The sequence below is a fragment of the Oryctolagus cuniculus genome, chromosome 1, assembly GCF_051225735.1.
Source record: "Oryctolagus cuniculus isolate XC-2025 breed Fujian yellow rabbit chromosome 1, ASM5122573v1, whole genome shotgun sequence".
Taxonomy (NCBI): Eukaryota; Metazoa; Chordata; class Mammalia; order Lagomorpha; family Leporidae; genus Oryctolagus; species Oryctolagus cuniculus.
In genome coordinates, this window is record NC_142867.1 from 110,488,186 (window position 1) to 110,512,231 (window position 24,046).

General features: G+C 45.0%; 1 protein-coding gene across 1 annotated transcript; it reads right to left on the bottom strand.

Moving 5' to 3' along the window:
• Nucleotides 1-58: 58 nt before the first annotated feature.
• Nucleotides 59-23,656, bottom strand: LOC127486578 (intraflagellar transport protein 46 homolog). The gene is made up of 9 exons (XM_089306078.1): nt 23,508-23,656; nt 22,167-22,241; nt 21,943-22,009; nt 6,940-7,068; nt 6,013-6,134; nt 5,614-5,752; nt 1,885-1,945; nt 1,590-1,675; nt 59-154 (listed from the first exon to the last, which is right to left on the bottom strand). Exons 1-9 carry the CDS (start codon nt 23,654-23,656, stop codon nt 59-61), a joined length of 924 nt encoding a protein of 307 aa, XP_089162204.1.
• Nucleotides 23,657-24,046: the final 390 nt, after the last annotated feature.

Consider the following 24,046-nt stretch of genomic DNA (forward strand, 5'->3'; position numbering starts at 1 on the left):
CACCGCCCCAGGAAGGCAGCCTGCGGGCCGGCCGTGCCCTCGCTGCCCGGGAAGCGGCTCAGCTGAAGGCCGGTGTCTCGGCATCCCCGGCTTGGGAGGTGGAGTTGGATGGAGGGGTGAATGCTTTCTTGCCCTTAGCGAGAGCCTTAAAATGCTGTGAGGAAAGAGATGTTAGACCCTTGGAGTGAGGATGCTAACACGTCGAGAGGCACACCCCAAAGACTCAGAGTCCAGACCAGCTGATGCAAAAGCAAGAGGATTTATTCGGCGTCTGCGCAGATGGGCCTCCTGAACTCGGGAGTCCAGAGAGCGCCCCCAGCACAAAGCCACACGGTTTATATACCTGCAGTGACCAATCAAAAGCACTATAGTGTCCATGCACACAGCAGTCCAATCCGCGAGCTGATCATGTGAAGGGTATGCGTCTTCTGTCCAATCAGCTATGGGATCACATGGGAGGCCATGCACACAGCAGCCCAGTCCGTGAGCTGATCATGTGAAGGGCATGCATATTCTATGCAATCAGCTGCGGGATCACATGGGAGGCATGCACCTCGTCACCATTTTGTTGTTTACTTCTTTAGTAGTTCCTTTCCCTGCCAGCACCATCTTGTTCACCCTGAGGGGAACGACGTCTCGCTCCCTTTGTTCCCCTGGTGGGAGAGCGGCTTCCCGCTTCCCACACCATTATTTGAGTATTAGGAGGCATACAAACTGAGTTAGGTCTTAGCACAGCCAGGCACAAGTGTCGCAGCTAGCTAAGCATAGGGTCCCTTATTTTTATAGCTGCACCTAATTTTAGTTTTGGGGGAAAAAGTTTAGGGCTATAATTTTTAAACTTTAATTTTATTTGGGGCAAAGGTAACTTCTTGTTTTTAATGGTATTGGCTTAGGTCACTCGATCTTGGTTTGATTTTTAAGGTTCTTCAGAGCGGGAAGTTAGGGTACGCATATAATTGCTGCATTTTAGCAAGAACCAACCTCTCGCAAACCCGTCAGCTCCTATTGTCTCCTAATTCTGCTTCCAAAACAGCATCCTGCTGGTGGCTGTGTGAAGCGCCTCGAGGGCTGAGCGTCTGGCCCAGCAGTGTTCAGCCACAGTCTGGGACATGCGCACCCCACATCAGGGAGTCTGCAGTCCAGCCCCAGCTTCCTGCTGGTGAGCCCTGCGGGCAGCAATGATGGCTCAAGTGCTTAGGTCCCCGCCACCGCCATGGGAGACCTGGATGGGACTGAGTTCCTGGCTTCGGCCTGGCCCATCCCTGACCGGTGTGGGTATGTGGGGAGTGAACCAGCAGATGGAAGATCTCCATCAGTGAATCTGTCGCTCGGCTTCTCCAATGAAAATAAATACAGATTCACAGACGAGGCCTCTTTTACCTCCTCCCTGCTTCCACTCAGGAGGCCCTTGGTTCTGCTGTGAGAACACAGTCCTCCAGAGACCCTCCCCCAGCTTCCCGAGGCACGCACCCCCCCACCCTCCCCCTCCCCCGCTGCTCTCAGAAGGGCAGTGGGAACTGCAGACAGAGCCCTGGGACACGGCCACAGTGAGCCCAGGGGGACCACGGTGAGCTCCATGCCTGGCCCACCTGTGAATTCTTGAACTCCGAGTAGAGGGAAAAGAGCAGGTGCAGGGACTGAATCCGGCTCTTGTAGACAGGGATGTCCAGGATGGCTAAAACAAACACACACACACACTTCCTAGAAACAGAAGCAAACAAACTCGGGGATGACAAGGCACGTGCGTGTGTCCCCAGCCAGCAGCCACGTGCACCCAGGCATCACCCTTGAGTGCTGGCTCAACTGGAGGCGGTACCCACACCCACGGCCTTTCAAAAGCCTGGCCGGGATCTGTGCAGGGGCGGGGAGCAGGAGAGCACTCACCACAGATCATGTCGATGTACTCCGCCAGGCTGCAGTCGATCTCGGCCGTGGGCAGGCTCACCTGCATGGGGCGCGGGTTCAATCAGAAGTCAAAAGGCTCAAGCCCCAGGGCTCCCAGCCTGAAGTGTGCCCCCCCACCCCGGCCCCCCGATTCTGTGTTGATTGCACCGCAGAATGTGAGTGTATGTGGAGAGATCACTGAGTGACCCTGAGACCGTCAGTGCTGTCCGAGCGGTGGTCTCACCGCAAGCGGCGTCCAGGGAAGACACACACTGAGGACGGCCACGTAAAGAAGGGAAATGGCCAAGCAGAGAGGCTTCAGGGAACCAGCCCTGCCCACAACTTGACCTTGCACTCCTGGCCTGCGGCACTTCACACAGCAGCCATGGCCAACTCATTCCACACGCTTCCCCTGCCCCCAGGGAGGCAGACTGGTCACACTCAGTGACTACCGGAGTGGCGGGTGACCCGTCAGACCAAAGGGTTTGGTAACTAAACTAGACGGCCGTGTTGTCTTCCTGTGTGGATCTGTGAAGAAGTGGCTGGCTATGGCCAAGGAATTACTTGATGTTGTAATCCCTAAAGGTCCTGAGACCCCCATGGGGACAGAGAAAACGGACATGGCGTCGTACCCCGGTGACAGGCGCTGGATCAAAACAAGTCACATGGCAAGTTTAAAACTGCAGCCTTCATAAAACTTTTTCTGTCTCCACCAAAAACAGTGCATACAGTTCTGAAATTTGCTTACCTGCTTTTTCCCAATTTAACCATGTACCACTGCTGTCTGTTAATACTGCCAAAATAATCCCTGCCATGGTTCCCTGGCACAGTATTCACTGAGGGATGTCCTGTAATCTAGCTGTCCAGTCCCCTAGTCACACTTTTAAAGTGTCATGAAGAAAGACATTGTTTCTTTAAGAAACTACTAAAAACTGTCTCCATGGAGCCTACATTTTAGCAGGGAGAAAAAAGCCACCGAGGTATAGATAGCATAGTAGAACATAAGGATTGGGGCCAGCACTGTGGCGTAGGGGGTAAAGCTGCCACCTATGGTGCCAGCATCCCATATGGGCACTGGTTCTAGTCCCAGCTGCTCCACTTCCAATCCAGCTCTCTGCTATGGCCTGGGAAAGCAGTGGAAGATGGCCCAAGTCCTTGAGCCCTGCACCCACATGGGAGACCTGGGGGAGGCTCCCGGCTTTGGATCAGCCCAGCTCCGGTCATTGTGGCATTTGGGGAGTGAACCAACAGATGGTTCTGCCTCTGCCTCTGCCTCTCTGTAACTCTACCTAAATAAATAAATCTTTAAAAAATAAAAAAATAAAATATAAATAAATTAATAAAATAAAAGAAGTGCATATGTTCACCAAAAGATATGTTAGAATGTTCTTGGGACTTCAGTGATCAATTTCTGTTCACAATTGATCGTAATGATAGGACTAAGAACCAAAGGGATCACATAAACAAGAATAGCGTCTGCAAATACTAGCTGATAGAATCAAAAAGGGAGAGAATTATCCAACATGGGAAGTGAGATACACAGCAGACCCATAGAATGGCAAATGTCCTAACAGCACTCTGGCCTCATAATCAGCCCTTAAGGCATGTGGATCCGGCTGAAATGCCCATGAGAGTATTTCAGGCATGGAAAGCCAAGACACTCTGGGGGAAAAAAAACCTAAATGAAAGATCTCCACGAGTGAGATCCCAGTGGAAAGAACGGGTCATCAAAGAAGGAGGTACTTTCTCTGAAGGGAGGAGAGAACTTCCACTTTGACCATGGCCTTGTCTAAATATGATCAGAGTCAATGAACTCAGGGGGCTTCCATAGCCTTGGCAGCTCATGACAAGAGCCTAGGGTGATTACTGATGCCATAAACAAGAGTGTCAATTTGTTAAGTCAACAACAGGAGTCACTGTGCACTTACTCCTCATGTAGGATCTTTGTCCTTAGTGTGCTGTACATTGAGATTTAATGCTATAACTAGTACTCAAACAGTATTTTTCACTTTGTGTTTCTGTGTGGGAGCAAACTGTTGAAATCTGTACTTAATATATGCTAAACTGATCTTCTGTATATAAAGAGAATCGCAAATGAATCTTGATGTAAATGGAAGGGGAGAGGGAGTGGATAAGGGGAGGGTTGCGGGTTGGAGGGACATTATGGGGGGGAAGCCATTGTAATCCATATTCTGTACTTTGGAAATTTATATTCATTAAATAAAAGTTAAAAAAAAAAAAAAGAATGTTCCTGGGACTGCTGCTGTGGCGTAGCAGGTAAAGCCGCCACCTGCAGTGCCGGCATCCCATATGGGCACCAGTTCAAGTCCCGGCCGCTCCACTTCCGATCCTGCTCTCTGCTATGATCTGGGAAAGCAGTAGAAGATGGCCCAAGCCCTTGGGTCCCTGCACCCACATGGGAGACCCGGAAGAAGTTCCTGGCTCCTGCCTTCAGATCGGCGCAGCTACAGCCATTGCAACTAATTGGAAAGTGAACCAGCAGATGGAAGACCCCCCCCGCCTCTTTGCCTCTCCTTCTCTCTGTGTGTAACTCTTTCAAGTAAATAAATAAATCTTAAAAAACAAAAAACGAATGTCCTAGTTGCACTATTGTTACAACCAAAAACTAGAAACTTCCCACATGCCATCATAGTATGGATAAATTGTTAAGTATTCAAATGATAAAATGCTATATAGAAACAAGAACAAATGAACAATTACACAGAAAAATATAGACAAATATCCCAAAACACTGGGCTAAAGAAGACACCAAAGCGTGTTTAAGTTGAAATAATATAGGGGTTCGCATTGTGGCACAGCAAGCTAAACTGTCACTGCAATGCCTGCAGACCATATAGGAGCCCTGGTTCAAATCTCAGCTGCTCCACTTCTGAGCTCCACTTCTGAGCCACTTCCCTGCTGATATCCATGGGAAGGCAGCAGATGGTCCGAGGGCTTGGGCCCCTGCACCCACGTGGGAGAGCAGAATGGAGTTCCTGGCTCCTGGTTTCAGCCAGCACTGGTTGTTGTGGGCATCTGGGGAGTGGGCCAGTAGATGGAAGATTTCCTTCCCTCTCTGTTACTCTGCCTTACATATAAACACATAAATCCTTAAAAACAAAACCAAAAACAACAAAAATCCTGAAGAAATTTAGAAAAAGTACAAAACACCTGCAGGCAAAGCTCATGTATGCCATCAGAAGTCAGGATGGTGGCTGCCTTGTGAAGTGGGGGCCTGAGGCCTTCCAAGGAAGCTGGCAGCGTTCTGCACACTGACCTAACGCGCACAACGGGCTCAGTGGCTAAAGCAGCACCACTACTCACCGCATGTGCACACTTCTGCCTGGGTGGTGTGCTTCAATTTTTCTTTTATTTTTTAAAAATGATTTATTTGAAAGTCAGAGTTGCAGAGAGAGATCTTCCATCTGTTGGCCACAATGGCTGAGGCTGCGCTGGGCCAGGCCAACGCCAGGAGCCAGGAGCTTCATCCTGGTCTCCCACACAGGTCGCAGGGGCCCAAGCACTTGGGCCATCTTCCGCTGCTTTCCCCAGGTCATTAGCAGAAAGCTGGATTGGAAGTGGAGCAGCCAGAACAGGAACTGGCTTTACCTGCTAAGCCACAACGCCAGCCCCCATACTTCAATTTCTAAAACGTTAATAATACAATAAGGGACAAAACACTGGACCGTAGCATGAAAGCCACATCTCTTCTTGATCCTTTCCACTCACCTTGCCCAAAAGTTCCTCAAATTCTGGGGACCATTCCTGCATCAGGGTGTCGATGTTGGGCATGGGCTTGGAAATACAGAGGTAACAGTGATGAGAAAGCTGGATCCAGGGCAGCAGCAGGCCCTGGACTGGGATGTGCCTAGAGGGAGGAGAGGGCCTCACTCTGGCCCATGAGGAATGCAGGAGAACCTAGGCTGTGCCAACCAAATTCCCCCAGGGCCTGGGGCTCAGAGAAGCTGACCCGTAATGACACCAGAGAAATCAGCATCCTTCTGTCTGCAATCCCAGCCAGCAGCTGACCAAACTGGTCCCCAGGCTTTGGGCCTCTTCTCGGGAGCAGTGGGGCAAAGGTGGCAAAGGTGGCAAGGGTGAGGCATGCCACAGCGCGTGCACTCTTACCTGGTGTAGTGCACAGTGGCAGGAGGCTTGGACCGGTGCAACTCGCAGATACTCTCGATCCACATGTCAATGGCTTTGGGATTCTTTTCCGCGTCTTCCACGCTCTTTACTTTCACATGTTGCTGGGAAAACAAGGAGAGACCCTGGCTGACAGTCCTGAAGCGGCGCTCTGGTTTGTAACGGGGCGACTCACCACATACAAGGGAGTCGAGGAAAAGGGCAGCCTAACCACGGCCCAGCGAAGGCTCTGGGCAAGTCCACGGGCAGGACTGACCACAGTGAGACACCACTTCTGACCCACAGGAGGGCCAGAACTACAAGACTGCTGAGAACAAGTGCTGGTGAGGCTATGGAGAAACCGAGACCCTCCGTTACTGCTGTGGGACTGCACGGCGCTGCGGCCACTGCGGACAACGTTAGCGACAGCCTGTGGCCCGGCAGTCCCACTCTTACCCAGGGATCTAAGAGAATGAACAGTACCTGCCCATGCAAAACTGCTCCCCGGACAGTCACCGCAGCATCGCTCAAAGTGGAAACGAGTGGGGAGTGAGTGAACAAAACGTGGTGAACACAAACAACTAAACACTAGGCAGCCCCAGAAGAGGCTGAAGTGGTTGCCGGCGTCTGGGCAGGAGGGGGAGAGAATGAGGAGTGACTCCGTATGTGCGTGGTGTTTCTATTTGGAACGATGAGAATGTGTCTAAATTAGAAGGTGACCATGGCTGTACAACTCTGTGAACCCACCAAGCACCAATGAGTGGGGCAGTGTAAAGGGTCAACTACACGATATGTAGATTATGTCCCGAGTAAACTGTCTGCGAAAGCAGAGCTGGCCCAAAGCCACAGCTACTCCTTTCGACAGGAAGCACGGTACAAATGGCCCCGCTGGCCCTCTGCAGCGGGGCCTGGGATGGGCCAGTCTCTTACCGTGACGTTGTGCTGCTTGGAATTCTCCGTCAGCCACAGGGAGAGCACTGTAGGGTCAGACTGCTTTGTAGAAGGTTCATCCAACACCAACAGGCCAAGGTTGTCAGGCTTTCCGTCAGGACGTGGGACCTGGTTAAGAACAAGGGAAGGAGGCAGAGAGGAAAGTGGGAGGGCCGCACAGCGTCACACCTGCTGCGTCCATCAGCTGAAAAGGAAGAACTCTCTGGCTCACCATTGTTCCCAGTATTAGAAAGCATGCTGGGATGGGGCCAGAGTCCTCGTGGGGGGATGGGTTTAAGCCGCTGCCTACGATGCCAGCATCCCATCTGGGAACTGCTCCACTTCCAATCTTGCTCCCTGCTAATGCACCTGGGAAGGCAGTGGAAGACTCTCCAAGTATTTGGGCCCTGCATCCACGTGGGAGATCCAGATGAAGCTCTGGGCTCCTAGCTTTGGCCTGGAACAGCCCCTGCTATTGAGACCATTTGGGGAGTGAACCAGCGCATGGAAGATCTCTGTCTCTCTGTGTCTCTCCCTCTTCTCTCTAACTTTGCCTTTCAAGTAAAATAAAAATAAATCTTTTTTTTTTTTGCATTATCATCAACATCGCATTTCTTTTTTTTTTTAATTTTAATAGATAAGTTTATTTTGCTGCAAAACATTTTTTTAACTTCTATTTAATGAATATAAATTTCCAAAGTACAGAATATGGATTACAATGGCTTCCCCCCCATACCTTCCCTCCCACCCGCAACCCTCCCCTTTCCCACTCCCTCTCCCCTTCCATTCACATCAAGATTCATTTTCAATTCTTTTTATATACAGAAGATCAGTTTAGCATATATTAAGTAAAGATTTCAACAGTTTGCACCCACATAGAAACACAAAGTGAAAAATACTGTTTGAGTACTAGTTATAGCATTAAATCACACTGTACAGCACATTAAGGACAGAGATCCTACATGAGGAGTCAGTGCACAGTGACTCCTGTTGTTGACTTAACAAATTGACACTCTTGTTTATGGTATCACTAATCACCCTAGGCTCTTGTCATGAGCTGCCAAGGCTATGGAAGCCCCCTGAGTTCACCGACTCTGATCATATTTAGACAAGGCCATAGTCAGAATGGAAGTTCTCTCCTCCCTTCAGAGAAAGGTAGCTCCTTCTTTGATGACCTGTTCTTTCCACTGGGATCTCACTCACGGAGATCTTTCATTTAGGTGTTTGTTTGTTTGTTTGTTTGTTTTTGCCAGAGTGTCTTGGCTTTCCATGCCTGAAATACTCTCATGGGCTTTTCAGCCGGATCCGCATGCCTTAAGGGCTGATTCTGAGGCCAGAGTGCTATTTAGGACATCTGCCATTCTATGGGTCTGCTGTGTATCTCGCTTCCCATGTTGGATCATTCTCTCCCTTTTTGATTCTATCAGTTAATATTTGCAGACACTAGTCTTGTTTATGTGATTCCTTTGGCTCTTAGTCCTATCATTATGATTAATTGTGAATAGAAATTGATCACTGGGACTAGTGAGATGGCATTGGTACATGCCACCTTGATGGGATTGAATTGGAATCCCCTGGTATGTTTCTAACTCTACCGTTCGAGGTAAGTCAGCTTGAGCATGTCCCAAATTGCACATCTCTTCCCTCTCTTATTCCCACTCTTATATTTACCAGCAATCACTTTTCAGTTAAGTTTCAACACTTAAGAATAACTGTGTATTGATTACAGTATTCAACCAAAATATTAAGTAGAACAAACATAAAAAATACTAAGAGGGATAACGTATTAAGTTGTTCATCAACAGTCAGGGCAAGGGCTGATCAAGTCACCGTTTCTCCTAGTGTTCATTTCACTGTAACAGGTCTCCTTTTTGGTGCTCAGTTAGTTGTCACTGATCAGGGAGAACATATGATATTTGTCCCTTTGGGACTGGCTTATTTCACTCAGCATAATGTTTTCCAAATTCCTAACAGGGATCACTTTTCAGTTAAAAAAATTTTTTTTTTTGCAGCTTACGATACTCATATATTTCTTTTTTTTTTAAACTTTTATTTAATGCATATAAATTTCCAAAGTACGACTTATGGATTACAATGGCTTCCCCCCCATACCGTCCCTCCCACCCACAACCCTCCCCTTTCCCACTCCCTCTCCCCTTCCATTCACATCAAGATTCATTTTTGATTATCTTAATATACAGAAGATCAGCTTAGTATACATCAAGTATGGATTTCAACAGTTTGTTCCCACACAGAAACATAAAGTGAAAAATAATAGATGATTTTTTTTAAATGATGATGAAATCAGAGCAGACCTATTGTCATGTTTAATCCCAGTGAGAGTCAAGTTGGGAATTGATAATTTCTTTTTTTTTTTTTTTTACAGAGGATCAGTTTAGTATGCATTAAGTAAGGATTTGCACCCCCATAGAAACACAAAGTGAAATATATTGTTTGAGTACTCGTTATAGCATTAAATCTCAATGTACAGCACATTAAGGATAGAGATCCTACATGAGGAGTAAGTGCACAGTGACTCCTGTTGTTGACTTTACCAATTGACACTCCTGTCTATGGCATCAGTAATCTCCCTATGCTCCAGTCATGAGTTTCCAAGGCTATGGAAGCCCTCTGAGTTCTCCGACTCTTATCTTGTTTAGACAAGGTCATAGTCAAAGTGGAGGTTCTCTCCTCCCTTCAGAGAAAGGTACCTCCTTCTTTGATGACCTGTTCTTTCCACTGGGATCTCACTCACAGAGATCTTTTGCCAGAGTGTCTTGGCTTTCCATGCCTGAAATACTCTCATGAGCTTTTCAGCCAGCTCCGAATGCCTTTAGGGCTGATTCTGAGGCCAGAGTGCTATTTAGGACATCTGCCATTCTATGAGTCTGCTGAGTATCTCACTTCCCATGTTGGATCACTCTCCCCTTTATTTACTCCATCGGTTAGCGTTAGCAGGTACTAGACTTGTCTATGTGCTCCCTTTGACTCCCAGTCCCTCCACCATGACCAACTGTGAACTGAAACTGATCACCTGGAACAGTGAGATGGCATTGGTACATGCCACCTCGATGGGATTGAATTGGAATCCCCTGGTATGCTTCCAACTCCACCACTTGGGGCAAGTCAGCCTGAGCATGTCCCAAATTATACATCTCTTCCCTCTCCCATTCCCACCACCATGTTCAACAGGGATCACATTTCAGTTAATTTTCAACACTTAAGAATAACTGTGCATCAATTACAGATCTAAACCAGTCATATTAAGTAGAACAGATAAAAAAACTACTAAGAGGGATAATGTATTAAGTTGTTCATTAACAGTCAGGGCTATGCTGATCAAGCCACCGTTTCCCATAGTGTCCACCTCACTCCAACAGGTTTCCCTCTTGGTGTTCAGTCAGTCGTCACCGATCAGGGAGAACATATGGTATTTGTCCCTTTGGGACTGGCTTATTTCACTCAGCATGATGTGTTCCAGATTCCTCCATTTTGTTGCAAATGACTGGATTTCGTTGTTTCTTACTGCGGTATAGTATTCTAAAGAGTACATATCCCATAATTTCTTTATCCAGTCTATCGTTGATGGGCATTTAGGTTGGTTCCAGGTCTTAGCTATTGTGAATTGAGCTGCAATAAACATTAGGGTGCAGACCTCTTTTTTGTTTGCCAATTTAAATTCCTTTGGGTAAATTCCAAGGAGTGGGATGGCTGGGTCGAACGGTAGGGTTATCTTCAGGTTTCTGAGGAATCTCCAGACTGACTTCCATAGTGGCTTGACCAGTTTGCATTCCCACCAACAGTGGGTTAGTGTCCCTTTTTCCCCAGATCCTCGCCAGCATCTGTTGTTGGTAGATTTCTGAATGTGAGCCATTCTAACCGGGGTGAGGTGAAACCTCATTGTGGTTTTGATTTGCATTTCCCTGATTGCTAATGACCTTGAACATTTTTTCATGTGCCTGTTGGCCATTTGGATTTCCTCTTTTGAAAAATGTCTATTGAGGTCCTTGGCCCATCTCTTAAGTGGGTTGTTGGTTTTGTTTTTGTGGAGTTTCTTGATCTCTTTGTAGATTCTGGTTATTAACCCTTTATCTGTTGCATAGTTTGCAAATATGTTTTCCCATTCTGTCGGTTGTCTCTTCACTCTCCTGACTGTTTCTTTTGCAGTACAGAAACTTCTCAATTTGATGCAATCCCAATAGTTGATTTTGGCTTTGACTGCCTGTGCCTCCCGGGTCTTTTCCAGAAACTCTTTGCCTGTGCCAATATCTTGAAGGGTTTCTCCAATGTTCTCTAGTAACTTGATGGTGTCAGGTCGTAGATTTAGGTCTTTAATCCATGTTGAGTGGATTTTTGTGTAAGGTGTAAGGTAGGGGTCTTGCTTCATGCTTCTGCACGTGGAAATCCAATTTTCCCAGCAACATTTATTGAATAGACTGTCCTTGCTCAAGGAATTAGTTTTAGATCCTTGATCAAATATAAGTTGGCTGTAGATGTTTGGGTTGATTTCTGGTGTTTCAATTCTGTTCCATTGGTCTATCCATCTGTTTCTGTACCAGTACCATGCTGTCTTAATTACAACTGCCCTGTAGTATGTCCTGAAATCTGGTATTGTGATGCCTCCGGCTTTGTTTTTGTTGTACAAGATTGCTTTAGCTATTCGAGGTCTCTTGTGCCTCCATATAAATTTCAGCACCATTTTTTCCAGATCTGAGAAGAAGGTCTTCGGTATCTTGATTGGTATTGCATTGAATCTGTAAATTGCTTTTGGGAGAATGGACATTTTGATGATATTGATTCTTCCAATCCATGAGCATGGAAGATTTTTCCATTTCTTGGTATCCTCTTCTATTTCTTTCTTTAAGGTTTTGTAATTTTCATCGTAGAGATCTTTAACGTCCTTGGTTAAGTTTATTCCAAGGTATTTGATTGTTTTTGTAGCTATTGTGAATGGGATTGATCTTAGAAGTTCTTCCTCAGCCATGGCATTGTCTGTGTATACAAAGGCTGTTGATTTTTGTGCATTGATTTTATACCCTGCTACTTTGCCAAACTCTTCTATGAGTTCCAATAGTCTCTTAGTAGAGTTCTTTGGGTCCCCTAAATACAGAATCATGTCATCTGCAAAGAGGGATAGTTTGAGTTCTTCCTTCCCAATTTGTATCCCTTTAATTTCGTTTTCTTGCCTAATAGCTCTGGCTAGAACCTCCAGAACTATATTGAATAGCAGTGGTGAGAGTGGGCATCCCTGTCTGGTTCCAGATCTCAGTGGAAATGCTTCCAACTTTTCCCCATTCAATAGGATGTTGGCTGTGGGTTTTTCATAGATTGCTTTGATTGTATTGAGGAATGTTCCTTCCATACCCAGTTTGATTAGAGTTTTCATCATGAACAGGTGTTGTATTTTATCAAATGCTTTCTCGGCATCTATTGAGATAATCATATGGTTTTTCTTCTGCAGTCTGTTAATGTGGTGTATCACATTGATTGTCTTGCGCACATTAAACCATCCCTGCATACCAGGGATAAATCCCACTTGGTCTGGGTGGATGATCTTTCTGATGTGTTGTTGCATTCTATTGGCGAGAATTTTATTGAGGATTTGTGCATCTATGTTCATCAGGGATATTGGTCTGTAATTCTCTTTCAGTGCTGCATCTTTTTCAGGCTTAGGAATTAAGGTGATGCTGGCTTCATAGAAAGAATTTGGGAGGACTCCCTCTTCTTCGATTGTTCTGAATAGTTTGAGAAGAATTGGAGTTAGTTCTTCTTTAAACGTCTGGTAGAATTCAGCAGTGAATCCATCTGGTCCTGGGCTTTTCTTTGTTGGGAGGGCCTTTATTACTGCTTCAATTTCTGTCTCAGTTATGGGTCTGTTTAGGTTTTCGATGTCTTCCTGGTTCAATTTAGGCAGGTTGCATGTGTCCAGGAATCTATCCATTTCTGATAGGTTTCCCTGTTTGCTGGCATACAAGTCCTTGTAGTAATTTCTGATGATTCTTTTTATTTCTGTGGTGTCTGTTGTTACGTTTCCTTTTTCATCTCTGATTTTATTGATTTGGGTCTTTTCTCTTCTTTTTTTAGTTAGTTGTCTGTGTCTCTCCCTCTTCTCTCTAACTTTGCCTTTCAAGTAAAATAAAAATAAATCTTTAAAAAAATAAAGCATGCTGGGGCCAGCATTGTGGTGCAGTGAACTGAGCCGCCACTTGTGACACCAGCATCCCCCATCGTCCCATGCGGGAGCGCCGGTTGGAATCTTGGTTGCTCCATTTGTAATCAGCTCCCTGCAAATGCATCTTGGAAAGCACTGGATGATGGCCCAGGTACTTGGGCCCCTGCCACCCACGTAGGAGATTCAGATGTAGTTCTACACTCCTGGCTTCAGCCTGGCCCTGCCCTAGTTGTTGTGGCCATTTGAGGAGTGAACCAGCAAATGGAAGATATTTCTTTCTCTCTCTCTCTCCCTTTCTCTCTCTTTCTCTGATGCTCTGCCTTTCAAATAAATATATCTTTAAAAAAAAGCATGATTGTTATCATGATGTACTAAATACTACCTAGACAAAAATATATTATCAGAGTCGGTCCTGTAGTATAGCAGGTAAAGCCACAGCCTGCAGCGCCAGCATCCCATATGGGCACCATTTTGAATCCCAGCTGCTCCAATTACAATCCAGCTCCTTGTTAATTGGCCTGGGAAAGCAGAGGAAGATGGCCCAAGTGCTTGGGCTCCTGCCACCCACGTTGGAGACCTAGAAGAAGCTCCTGGCTTTGGTCTGACCCAGCTCTGGCTGTTGTGGCTATGTGGGGAGTGAACCAGTGGATAGAAGTTCTCTGTCTCTCCCTCTTTCTCTGTAAACTCTGCTTTTCATATAAAAATAAATACATCTTTAGGGTGTGAGGCAAGGTGGCGGAATAGGAAGGGAGCACACTGATAGTCCGGGGAGAGATAGTTTAATAAAAGTGGAGATACTGCAGGTTCAAGGAAGAGTAAGGGAGGAAACAGCAGAAGAAACTCTTCCGGAACACGTGATTCACAGCGGACCTGCGTGGAGAGCATGGGAGCCCACAGTTCGGGACACCAGCGGCAGACTCAACAAACCAGCACTGGAACGCGAGGTGAGCCGAACCTCAATAGCCTGAGACACCGGCAGGCAAGTGGAGAGAGGAGACTAGAGGGAACGACCCCCGGGGAGGGGGGGGAGTTCACCAGGCTAACTGGAAGAGAGAGAGAGAGAGAAAAAAAAAGTGACTGGTACGGACACGGGTTTCTCTCTCTCCGCTCACCTCTCAAGGGTGAGCAAGACAAAGAGCAGGCGCCATCTTGGACATACGTCATAAGCAGAGCGACCTCAGGTCTGCACCGGCCCTGAGCCTAGCAGAAAAACCTGACTCTGGGCGGGGCGAATTAACAGGAGATTAGGACCTAGTGAATTTGTGGTGCTACTGAACTGAGACTGTGAAAAAAGAGACGGTGGGGGAGAAAACTCACAGAATTCACGTGAGCACTCTCCAGAGATGCTACAATTCCGTAACTTTGGCAGTGGGAGACTGAAGGAGAATTTGAGCCCACTCTGAGGGCCGAACAGATTCCCTGTGAGGTCCATGGTAAAGAGCTTCCGATCTCTGGCTCCTGTGGGTATATCATTTGCCTGCTAACTACCTCCAACTTCGTTCAGCTGTGTGGAATTTCTTCCCTTTTGAATCAAAAAAAAAAAAAAAAAAAGAAAGAGAGAGAGAGAGAGAGAGAGAGATTTACCACGCCTAACCTGGGAGTGTCACCTTTGGCACACCAAACAGAGCTCTCAGGCCACACCCATCTCAAGCCCTAAGGCTCCATCAAAAACAGATAGTCCACTTAATCTAGAGTCATAGTATAACAAGAAAAAGCACCACAGTGAAGAAACCAAATATCTCCAATATGCCAAATAACAAACGCAAAAACCGAGGTAATAAAAACAAGGAAGTTACCATGACGCCCTCAAATGAAAAAGACACCCCAATTCAAGATTATGAAGATGATGAGATAGAAGAAATGCAAGAAGCAGATCTCCAAAAATTGATAAGAACATTAAGAAGTTCTCAAAAACAAATTCTTGAACTACAGAAATCCTTAATGGACAAGATAGAAAATCTCTCTCGTGAAAATGAAATATTAAGGAGGAATCAAAATGAAACAAAACAACTAGTACAACAGGAAACTGTGATAGTGACTGAAGTGAAGAATTCAATAGATCAAATGAAAAACACAATAGAGAGCCTTACAAACAGAATGGGTGAAGCAGAAGAGAGAATATCGGACTTAGAAGACAGAGAACAGGAAAGGATACAGTCAGACCAAAGAAAAGAAGAGGAAATTAGAAATCTAAAACATATTATCAGGAATCTTCAGGATACTATTAAAAAACCCAACATTCGGGTTCTAGGAGTTCCTGAAGGCATGGAGAGGGAGAAAGGATTAGAAGGCCTTTTTAGTGAGATATTAGCAGAAAATTTCCCAGGTTTGGAGAAGGACAGAGAAATCCTAGTACAGGAAGCTCATAGAACCCCTAATAAACACGACCAAAAGAGATCCTCACCACGACACGTTGTAATTAAACTCTCCACAGTGAAACATAAAGAAAAGATCCTAAAATGTGCAAGAGAGAAACGTCAGATTACTCTCAGAGGATCTCCAATCAGACTCACAGCTGACTTCGATCAGAAACCCTACAAGCTAGGAGGGAATGGCGAGATATAGCCCAGGTACTAAGAGACAAAAACTGCCAGCCCAGAATATTATATCCTGCAAAGCTATCATTTGTGAATGAAGGTGAAATAAAGACTTTTCATAGCAAACAGATATTGAAAGACTTTGTGGCCACTCGTCCAGCCCTGCAAAAGATACTTAAAGATGTGTTGCACACAGAAACACAGAAACACGGTCATCAATATGAAAGAAGGTAAAGGAAGGAAACCTCACAGCAAAAGATCACAGGGAATTCAAAGCATATATTAGAATTTATCTTTGGCAAATGGCAGGGCAAAGTTACCACTTATCATTAGTCACATTGAACGTGAATGGCCTGAACTGTCCAGTTAAAAGACACAGATTGGCTGATTGGGTTAAGGAACAAAACCCATCTATTTGCTGCTTACAAGAAACACATCTTTCCAACAAAGATCCATACAGACTGAAAGTGAAAGGCTGGAAAAAGATATACCATGCCAACAGAAATGAAAAAAGAGCGGGCGTAGCCATCTTAATATTGGACAACATAAACTTTACCACAAAAACTGTTAAGAGAGACAAAGAGGGACACTATATAATGATTAAGGGATCAATACAACAAGAAGATATAACAATTATGAATGTATATGCACCTAACTACGGGGCACCAGTTTATCTAAAAGATTTATTAACGGACTTAAAGGGAGACTTAGACTCCAATACAATAGTACTGGGGGACTTCAATACTCCACTCTCAGAAATAGACAGATCAATAGGACAGAAGATCAACAAGGATACAGTAGATTTAAATGACACTATAGCCCAAATGGATCTAACAGATATATACAGAACTTTCAATCCTACAGCTAAAGATTTTACATTCTTCTCAGCAGTACATGGAACCTTCTCCAGGACTGACCACATACTAGGCAATAAAGCAAGTCTCAGCAAATTCAAAAGAATTAGAATCATACCATGCAGCTTCTCAGACCATAAAGGAATGAAGTTGGAAATTAGCAACTCAGGAATCCCTAGAGCATACGCAAACACATGGAGATTGAACAACATGCTCCTGAATGAACAATGGGTCATAGAAGAAATCAAAAGAGAAATCAAAAAGTTTCTGGAAGTAAATGAGGATAACAGCACAACATACCAAATCTTATGGGACGCAGCAAAAGCAGTGTTAAGAGGAAAGTTTATATCAATAGGTGCCTACATCAAGAAATTGGAAAGGCACCAAATAGATGAGCTTTCAATTCACCTCAAGGATCTAGAAAACCTACAGCAAACCAGACCCAAATCTAGTAGGAGAAGAGAAATAATTAAAATCAGAGAAGAAATCAACAGGATTGAATCAATAAAAACATTACAAAAAATCAGCCAAACGAGGAGCTGGTTTTTTGAAAAAATAAACAAAATTGACACCCCATTGGCCCAACTAACTAAAAAAAGAAGAGAAAAGACCCAAATCAATAAAATCAGAGATGAAAAAGGAAACGTAACAACAGACACCACAGAAATAAAAAGAATCATCAGAAATTACTACAAGGACTTGTATGCCAGCAAACAGGGAAACCTATCAGAAATGGATAGATTCCTGGACACATGCAACCTGCCTAAATTGAACCAGGAAGACATCGAAAACCTAAACAGACCCATAACTGAGACAGAAATTGAAGCAGTAATAAAGGCCCTCCCAACAAAGAAAAGCCCAGGACCAGATGGATTCACTGCTGAATTCTACCAGACGTTTAAAGAAGAACTAACTCCAATTCTTCTCAAACTATTCAGAACAATCGAAGAAGAGGGAGTCCTCCCAAATTCTTTCTATGAAGCCAGCATCACCTTAATTCCTAAGCCTGAAAAAGATGCAGCACTGAAAGAGAATTACAGACCAATATCCCTGATGAACATAGATGCACAAATCCTCAATAAAATTCTCGCCAATAGAATGCAACAACACATCAGAAAGATCATCCACCCAGACCAAGTGGGATTTATCCCTGGTATGCAGGGATGGTTTAATGTGCGCAAGACAATCAATGTGATACACCACATTAACAGACTGCAGAAGAAAAACCATGATTATCTCAATAGATGCCGAGAAAGCATTTGATAAAATACAACACCTGTTCATGATGAAAACTCTAATCAAACTGGGTATGGAAGGAACATTCCTCAATACAATCAAAGCAATCTATGAAAAACCCACAGCCAACATCCTATTGAATGGGGAAAAGTTGGAAGCATTTCCACTGAGATCTGGAACCAGACAGGGATGCCCACTCTCACCACTGCTATTCAATATAGTTCTGGAGGTTCTAGCCAGAGCTATTAGGCAAGAAAACGAAATTAAAGGGATACAAATTGGGAAGGAAGAACTCAAACTATCCCTCTTTGCAGATGACATGATTCTGTATTTAGGGGACCCAAAGAACTCTACTAAGAGACTATTGGAACTCATAGAAGAGTTTGGCAAAGTAGCAGGGTATAAAATCAATGCACAAAAATCAACAGCCTTTGTATACACAGACAATGCCATGGCTGAGGAAGAACTTCTAAGATCAATCCCATTCACAATAGCTACAAAAACAATCAAATACCTTGGAATAAACTTAACCAAGGACGTTAAAGATCTCTACAATGAAAATTACAAAACCTTAAAGAAAGAAATAGAAGAATGTCGCTCCCCCTCTTCGTGGAGGAGCAACACAGGACCCTGCGCTGTTCTTTCGTCTGCTCGGCCCTCCCTGGGTTTGCTGCTGGTTCTTCCCGGGTTGGCTACTATCCCTTCCACCTCCGTGGAAAGGCAGTTCCCCCTGGCCACATTCCCCACTTCCGCAGGGGAGTGGCACACCGCCGGCCGGCTCTCTCGGGGGCTGCACAGGCGTTCCTTCAGATGTTCCCCTTAGATGTTCCTGGTGCATGCCGTCTCTCTCCTCCTTTATAGTCCTTTGCCAATCCCAACTCGGCTGCCCACACGCCGAGTACGCTGCTCTCCTCCAATCAGGAGCAAGTCCTACAGTTTATTGGTTGAACTGGAGGCAGCTGTGCAGAAGCTGTTTACTTCTCTCCCAGCGCCATATTGTGGGAGAGCAGATGCATAGAATAAGTCTTAATTCCAGTAACTCAGTCTAGTCCGGATTGCTCCCCACAGAAGAGGATACCAAGAAATGGAAAAATCTTCCATGCTCATGGATTGGAAGAATCAATATCATCAAAATGTCCATTCTCCCAAAAGCAATCTATAGATTCAATGCAATACCAATCAAGATACCAAAGACCTTCTTCTCAGATCTGGAAAAAATGGTGCTGAAATTCATATGGAGGCACAAGAGACCTCGAATAGCTAAAGCAATCTTGTACAACAAAAACAAAGCCGGAGGCATCACAATACCAGATTTCAGGACATACTACAGGGCAGTTGTAATTAAGACAGCATGGTACTGGTACAGAAACAGATGGATAGACCAATGGAACAGAATTGAAACACCAGAAATCAACCCAAACATCTACAGCCAACTTATATTTGATCAAGGATCTAAAACTAATTCCTGGAGCAAGGACAGTCTATTCAATATATGGTGCTGGGAAAATTGGATTTCCACGTGCAGAAGCATGAAGCAAGACCCCTACCTTACACCTTACACAAAAATCCACTCAACATGGATTAAAGACCTAAATCTACGACCTGACACCATCAAGTTATTAGAGAACATTGGAGAAACCCTTCAAGATATTGGCACAGGCAAAGAATTTCTGGTAAAGACCCGGGAAGCACAGGCAGTCAAAGCCAAAATCAACTATTGGGATTGCATCAAATTGAGAAGTTTCTGTACTGCAAAAGAAACAGTCAGGAGAGTGAAGAGACAACCGACAGAATGGGAAAACATATTTGCAAACTATGCAACAGATAAAGGGTTAATAACCAGAATCTACAAAGAGATCAAGAAACTCCACAAAAACAAAACCAACAACCCACTTAAGAGATGGGCCAAGGACCTCAATAGACATTTTTCAAAAGAGGAAATCCAAATGGCCAACAGACACATGAAAAAATGTTCAAAGTCACTAGCAATCAGGGAAATGCAAATCAAAACCACAATGAGGTTTCACCTCACCCCGGTTAGAATGGCTCACATGCAGAAATCTACCAACAACAGATGCTGGCGAGGATGTGGGGAAAAAGGGACACTAACCCACTGTTGGTGGGAATGCAAACTGGTCAAGCCACTATGGAAGTCAGTCTGGAGATTCCTCAGAAACCTGAAGATAACCCTACCGTTCAACCCAGCCATCCCACTCCTTGGAATTTACCCAAAGGAATTTAAATTGGCAAACAAAAAAGAGGTCTGCACCCTAATGTTTATTGCAGCTCAATTCACAATAGCTAAGACCTGGAACCAACCTAAATGCCCATCAACGGTAGACTGGATAAAGAAATTATGGGATATGTACTCTTTAGAATACTATACCACAGTAAGAAACAACGAAATCCAGTCATTTGCAACAAAATGGAGGAATCTGGAACACATCATGCTGAGTGAAATAAGCCAGTCCCAAAGGGACAAATACCATATGTTCTCCCTGATCGGTGCCAACTGACTGAACACCAAAAAGGAAACCTGTTGAAGTGAAATGGACACTATGGGAAACGGTGACTTGATCAGCATAGCCCTGACTGTTAATGAACAACTTAATACATTATCCCTCTTAGTAGTTTTTTCATCTGTTCTACTTAATATGACTGGTTTAATTCTGTAATTAATACACAGTTATTCTTAAGTGTTGAAAATTAACTGAAATGTGATCCCTGTTAAACATAAGAGTAGGAATAAGAGGGGGAAGAGATGTATAATTTGGGACATGCTCAAGCTGACTTACCTCGAACGGTAGAGTTAGAAACATACCAGGGGATTCCAATTGAATCCCATCAAGGTGGCATGTACCAATGCCATCTCACTAGTCCAAGTGATCAATTTCAGTTCACAATTGATCATAATGAAAGGACTAAGAGTCAAAGGGATCACATAAACAAGTCTAGTACCTGCTAACACTAACCGATAGAATAAATAAAGGGGAGAGTGATCCAACATGGGAAGTGAGATACTCAGCAGACTCATAGAATGGCAGATGTCCTAAATAGCACTCTGGCCTCAGAATCAGCCCTAAAGGCATTCGGATCTGTCTGAAAAGCCCATGAGAGTATTTCAGGCATGGAAAGCCAAGACACTCTGGCAAAAGATCTCTGTGAGTGAGATCCCAGTGGAAAGAACAGGTCATCAAAGAAAGAGGTACCTTTCTCTGAAGGGAGGAGAGAACCTCCACTTTGACTATGACCTTGTCTAAACAAGATAAGAGTCAGAGAACTCAGAGGGCTTCCATAGCCTTGGAAACTCATGACTGGAGCATAGGGAGATTACTGATGCCATAGACAGGAGTGTCAATTGGTAAAGTCAACAACAGGAGTCACTGTGCACTTACTCCTCATGTAGGATCTCTGTCCTTAATGTGCTGTGCATTGAGATTTAATGCTATAACTAGTACTCAAACAATATATTTCACTTTGTGTTTCTATGGGGGTTAAACTGTTGAAATCTTTACTTAATGTATACTAAACTGATCCTCTGTAAAAAAAAAAAAAAAAAGAAATTATCAATTCCCAACTTGACCCTCACTGGGATTAAACATGACAATAGGTCTGCTCTGATTTCATCATCATTTAAAAAAATCATCTATTATTTTTCACTTTATGTTTCTGTGTGGGAGCAAACTGTTGAAATCCTTACTTAATGTATACTAAGCTGATCTTCTGTGTATTAAGATAATCGAAAATGAATCTTGATGTGAATGGAAGGGGAGAGGGAGTGGGAAAGGGGAGGGTTGTGGGTGGGAGGGACGGTATGGGGGGGAAGCCATTGTAATCCATAAGTCGTACTTTGGAAATTTATATTCATTAAATAAAAGTTTAAAAAAAATACATCTTTAAAAAAGAAAAGAAAAAATATATGATCAATAGGACCCCAAATATAAATCTTGGATTCATAATTAGGATGACAAATATATGACTTTCATTTATAATGAGATAATAAAGGATTACTTACTAGCAATGAGTATAATTTGGAACAGAGAGCAAGGTTAAGGGTTCTGGTGAAATGAATATGTTATCACAGTAGCCAATGCAGTCTAGGAAATTACTGGAATTGTTAGAGGGAGGGCAGGCAGTCGGGAGAAACATCTAAGGAGCCAGTTGTAGGATGGACTGCCTAAGAGAATGCATCGATGTCGCCGACAGCTGGGATGAAATCCGGAATGAAGGGTTTCAGTTTGTGATGCAGCTCGATCAACTGAGGTGTGTACCTAGGGGATTGTCAAGGCCAAGTGGAGACAGTCAGAGAAAGCCACTCTACTGTTCAGGCTTGAGACACAGAAGGAGAAGGCCTTCTTGCAGACTAGAGGTAGGCAAGGTCCGGGTGAGGCAGCCAGGGCGGGTGGAGGGCGAGGTCCTAGCGCTCACCTGCTGATGTACTGGAAGAGCTCCTTAATCTCGGCAGAAACGGGCAGGTGCTCATAGTCCGCAGGATCGTAGGCCCTGGGGAAGGGGACACCACTTGGTCAGGTGCCCGGAGAAGAGCGAGGCGGCACAGCGTGTGTCCCCTGACCCGGGGACGGGCCCTGATCCAGGGCTGTGAAAGGCAGCTTTAAAGCTGATGATAATTCCTTCTCCATCATCTGACAGTGAAGGAGGACGCAACTGCAGGAAATCCAAAACAGAATTCTTTTTATGGCAAACCCTAACAAAAATCGTCTTCCCTTTTTGTGAATGGAAGGAATTATGAGAGAATGTGGAATAAGAGATTTTGATTTCTGACATGGAAATACTTCACGCCAAGAAAAAAATGTTTTAGAGATGATGTTTTGACGATGTTTATGAAAGCAAAGTCATTGGAACCAAATGAAATATCCAAACTTCGGAAGATGGTTGGGTTTGTCAGACTGCATTTTACACAGTTAATACCAAGTCCTCGTGTGGGGCAGGCGTTTGGCCTAATGGTTAAGACCTGTTTGGGCTGGCACCGTGGCTCACTAGGCTAATCCTCCACCTGCGGCGCCAGCACCCCGAGTTCTAGTCCGGGTCAGGGCGCCGGATTCTGTCCTGGTTGCTCCTCTTCCAGGCCAGCTCTCTGCTGTGGCCCGGGAGTGCAGTGGAGGATGGCCCAAGTGCTTGGGCCCTGCACCCCATGGGAGACCAGGAGAAGCAGTGGGCTCCTGGCTTCGGATCACCACAGTGCGCCGGCTGTAGTGGCCATTTGGAGGGTGAACCAAGGGAAAAGGAAGACCTTTCTGTCTTGTTTCTCTCACTGTCTAATTCTGCCTGTCAAAAAAAAAAAAAAAAAAAAAAAAAAAAGATGGGTTTGGGTGCCTGAGTTCCCGGGCTCCTGTCCCAGCTCCACTGCTGATTCCAGTTTCCTGCCGAGTGTACACCCTGGGGGGCAAAAAGCAATTGGGGTATTTAATTTTATTTCCTTTATTTTGACTTTAACAGTTAGCCGCTGTTTCTGATTAAGAAACTTCTGAGTGGGAACAAGGGCCTTTAAAGAGAAACACGTTGAGTTTTGGCAGAAAACCTTAATGACTTAGAACATAAACCTTTGTGAGAGGAGCAGAAGGCCTGGTGTCCGGGAGAGGCCAGGCTGAATGAGGCAGTAACTCACGGTGGACCTCTTCATCTTGTTCTCTCTGTCTCTTCCAAGAAGCAGGGGCCAGGAATCTCCTCCTCATATAAATTAGCTGGCTCTACAGTGTCTAAGGAGAGGCCTAGTGATTTTCCTAGACTCAAGCCAATCCCAAACCTTACGAGAGCCTGGGGCAGGTGTACAGGGAAGGAGAGAGCAGTGGCCTCTGTTTATCAGGTGACTTGCTCTTACAGCCTTGGAGAACAAAGCCATAGGATGGAGGGCAATGCAGGTACCAGTGTGGTGCTTGGAGTTCATCGTTGCCATTCATGCACCCTTCACGTTTGCAATACTTATTGAGAATTTTCCTCACTGCACACATGATGCCAGGGGCTTAGGGTACTGTGACCAAAAGGACTGTTAGGAGACGTGCCGTCTTTGGGAGCAGACAATCCTACAGCAGATAACCAGAGCGCAGTGTGATAGGTAACCCTTTTGGGGGGTTCTGTAGGACTACAGGGGAGACACAAATTCATTCTGCCACAGCTGGGATGGGGGTGGAGGCAATGAAAGTCTTTACAGCAGCCGTGCAGAGCATGAGAGAAGGGTAGCAGGTGGAGAGGCAGTGGGAAGAGGGAGACAGGCACTTGTAAAAGACGCAGGTGTGGAACGCAACGGGTTCGCTGCACAGGGCGGGCTGGAGAGTAAACCAGGAGGGGTG

Coding starts and splice junctions, on each gene's coding strand:
- LOC127486578 (XM_089306078.1), bottom strand. CDS start 23,656: ATGAATGGCAACGATGAACTCCAAGCACCACACTGGTACCTGCATTGC. Junction 5,753..6,012: donor GCCACTGTGCACTACACCAG/GTAAGAGTGCAC, acceptor TCCTCCCTCTAG/GCACATCCCAGTCCAGGGCC. Junction 1,676..1,884: donor GTACATCGACATGATCTGTG/GTGAGTGCTCTC, acceptor TGTTTGTTTTAG/CCATCCTGGACATCCCTGTC.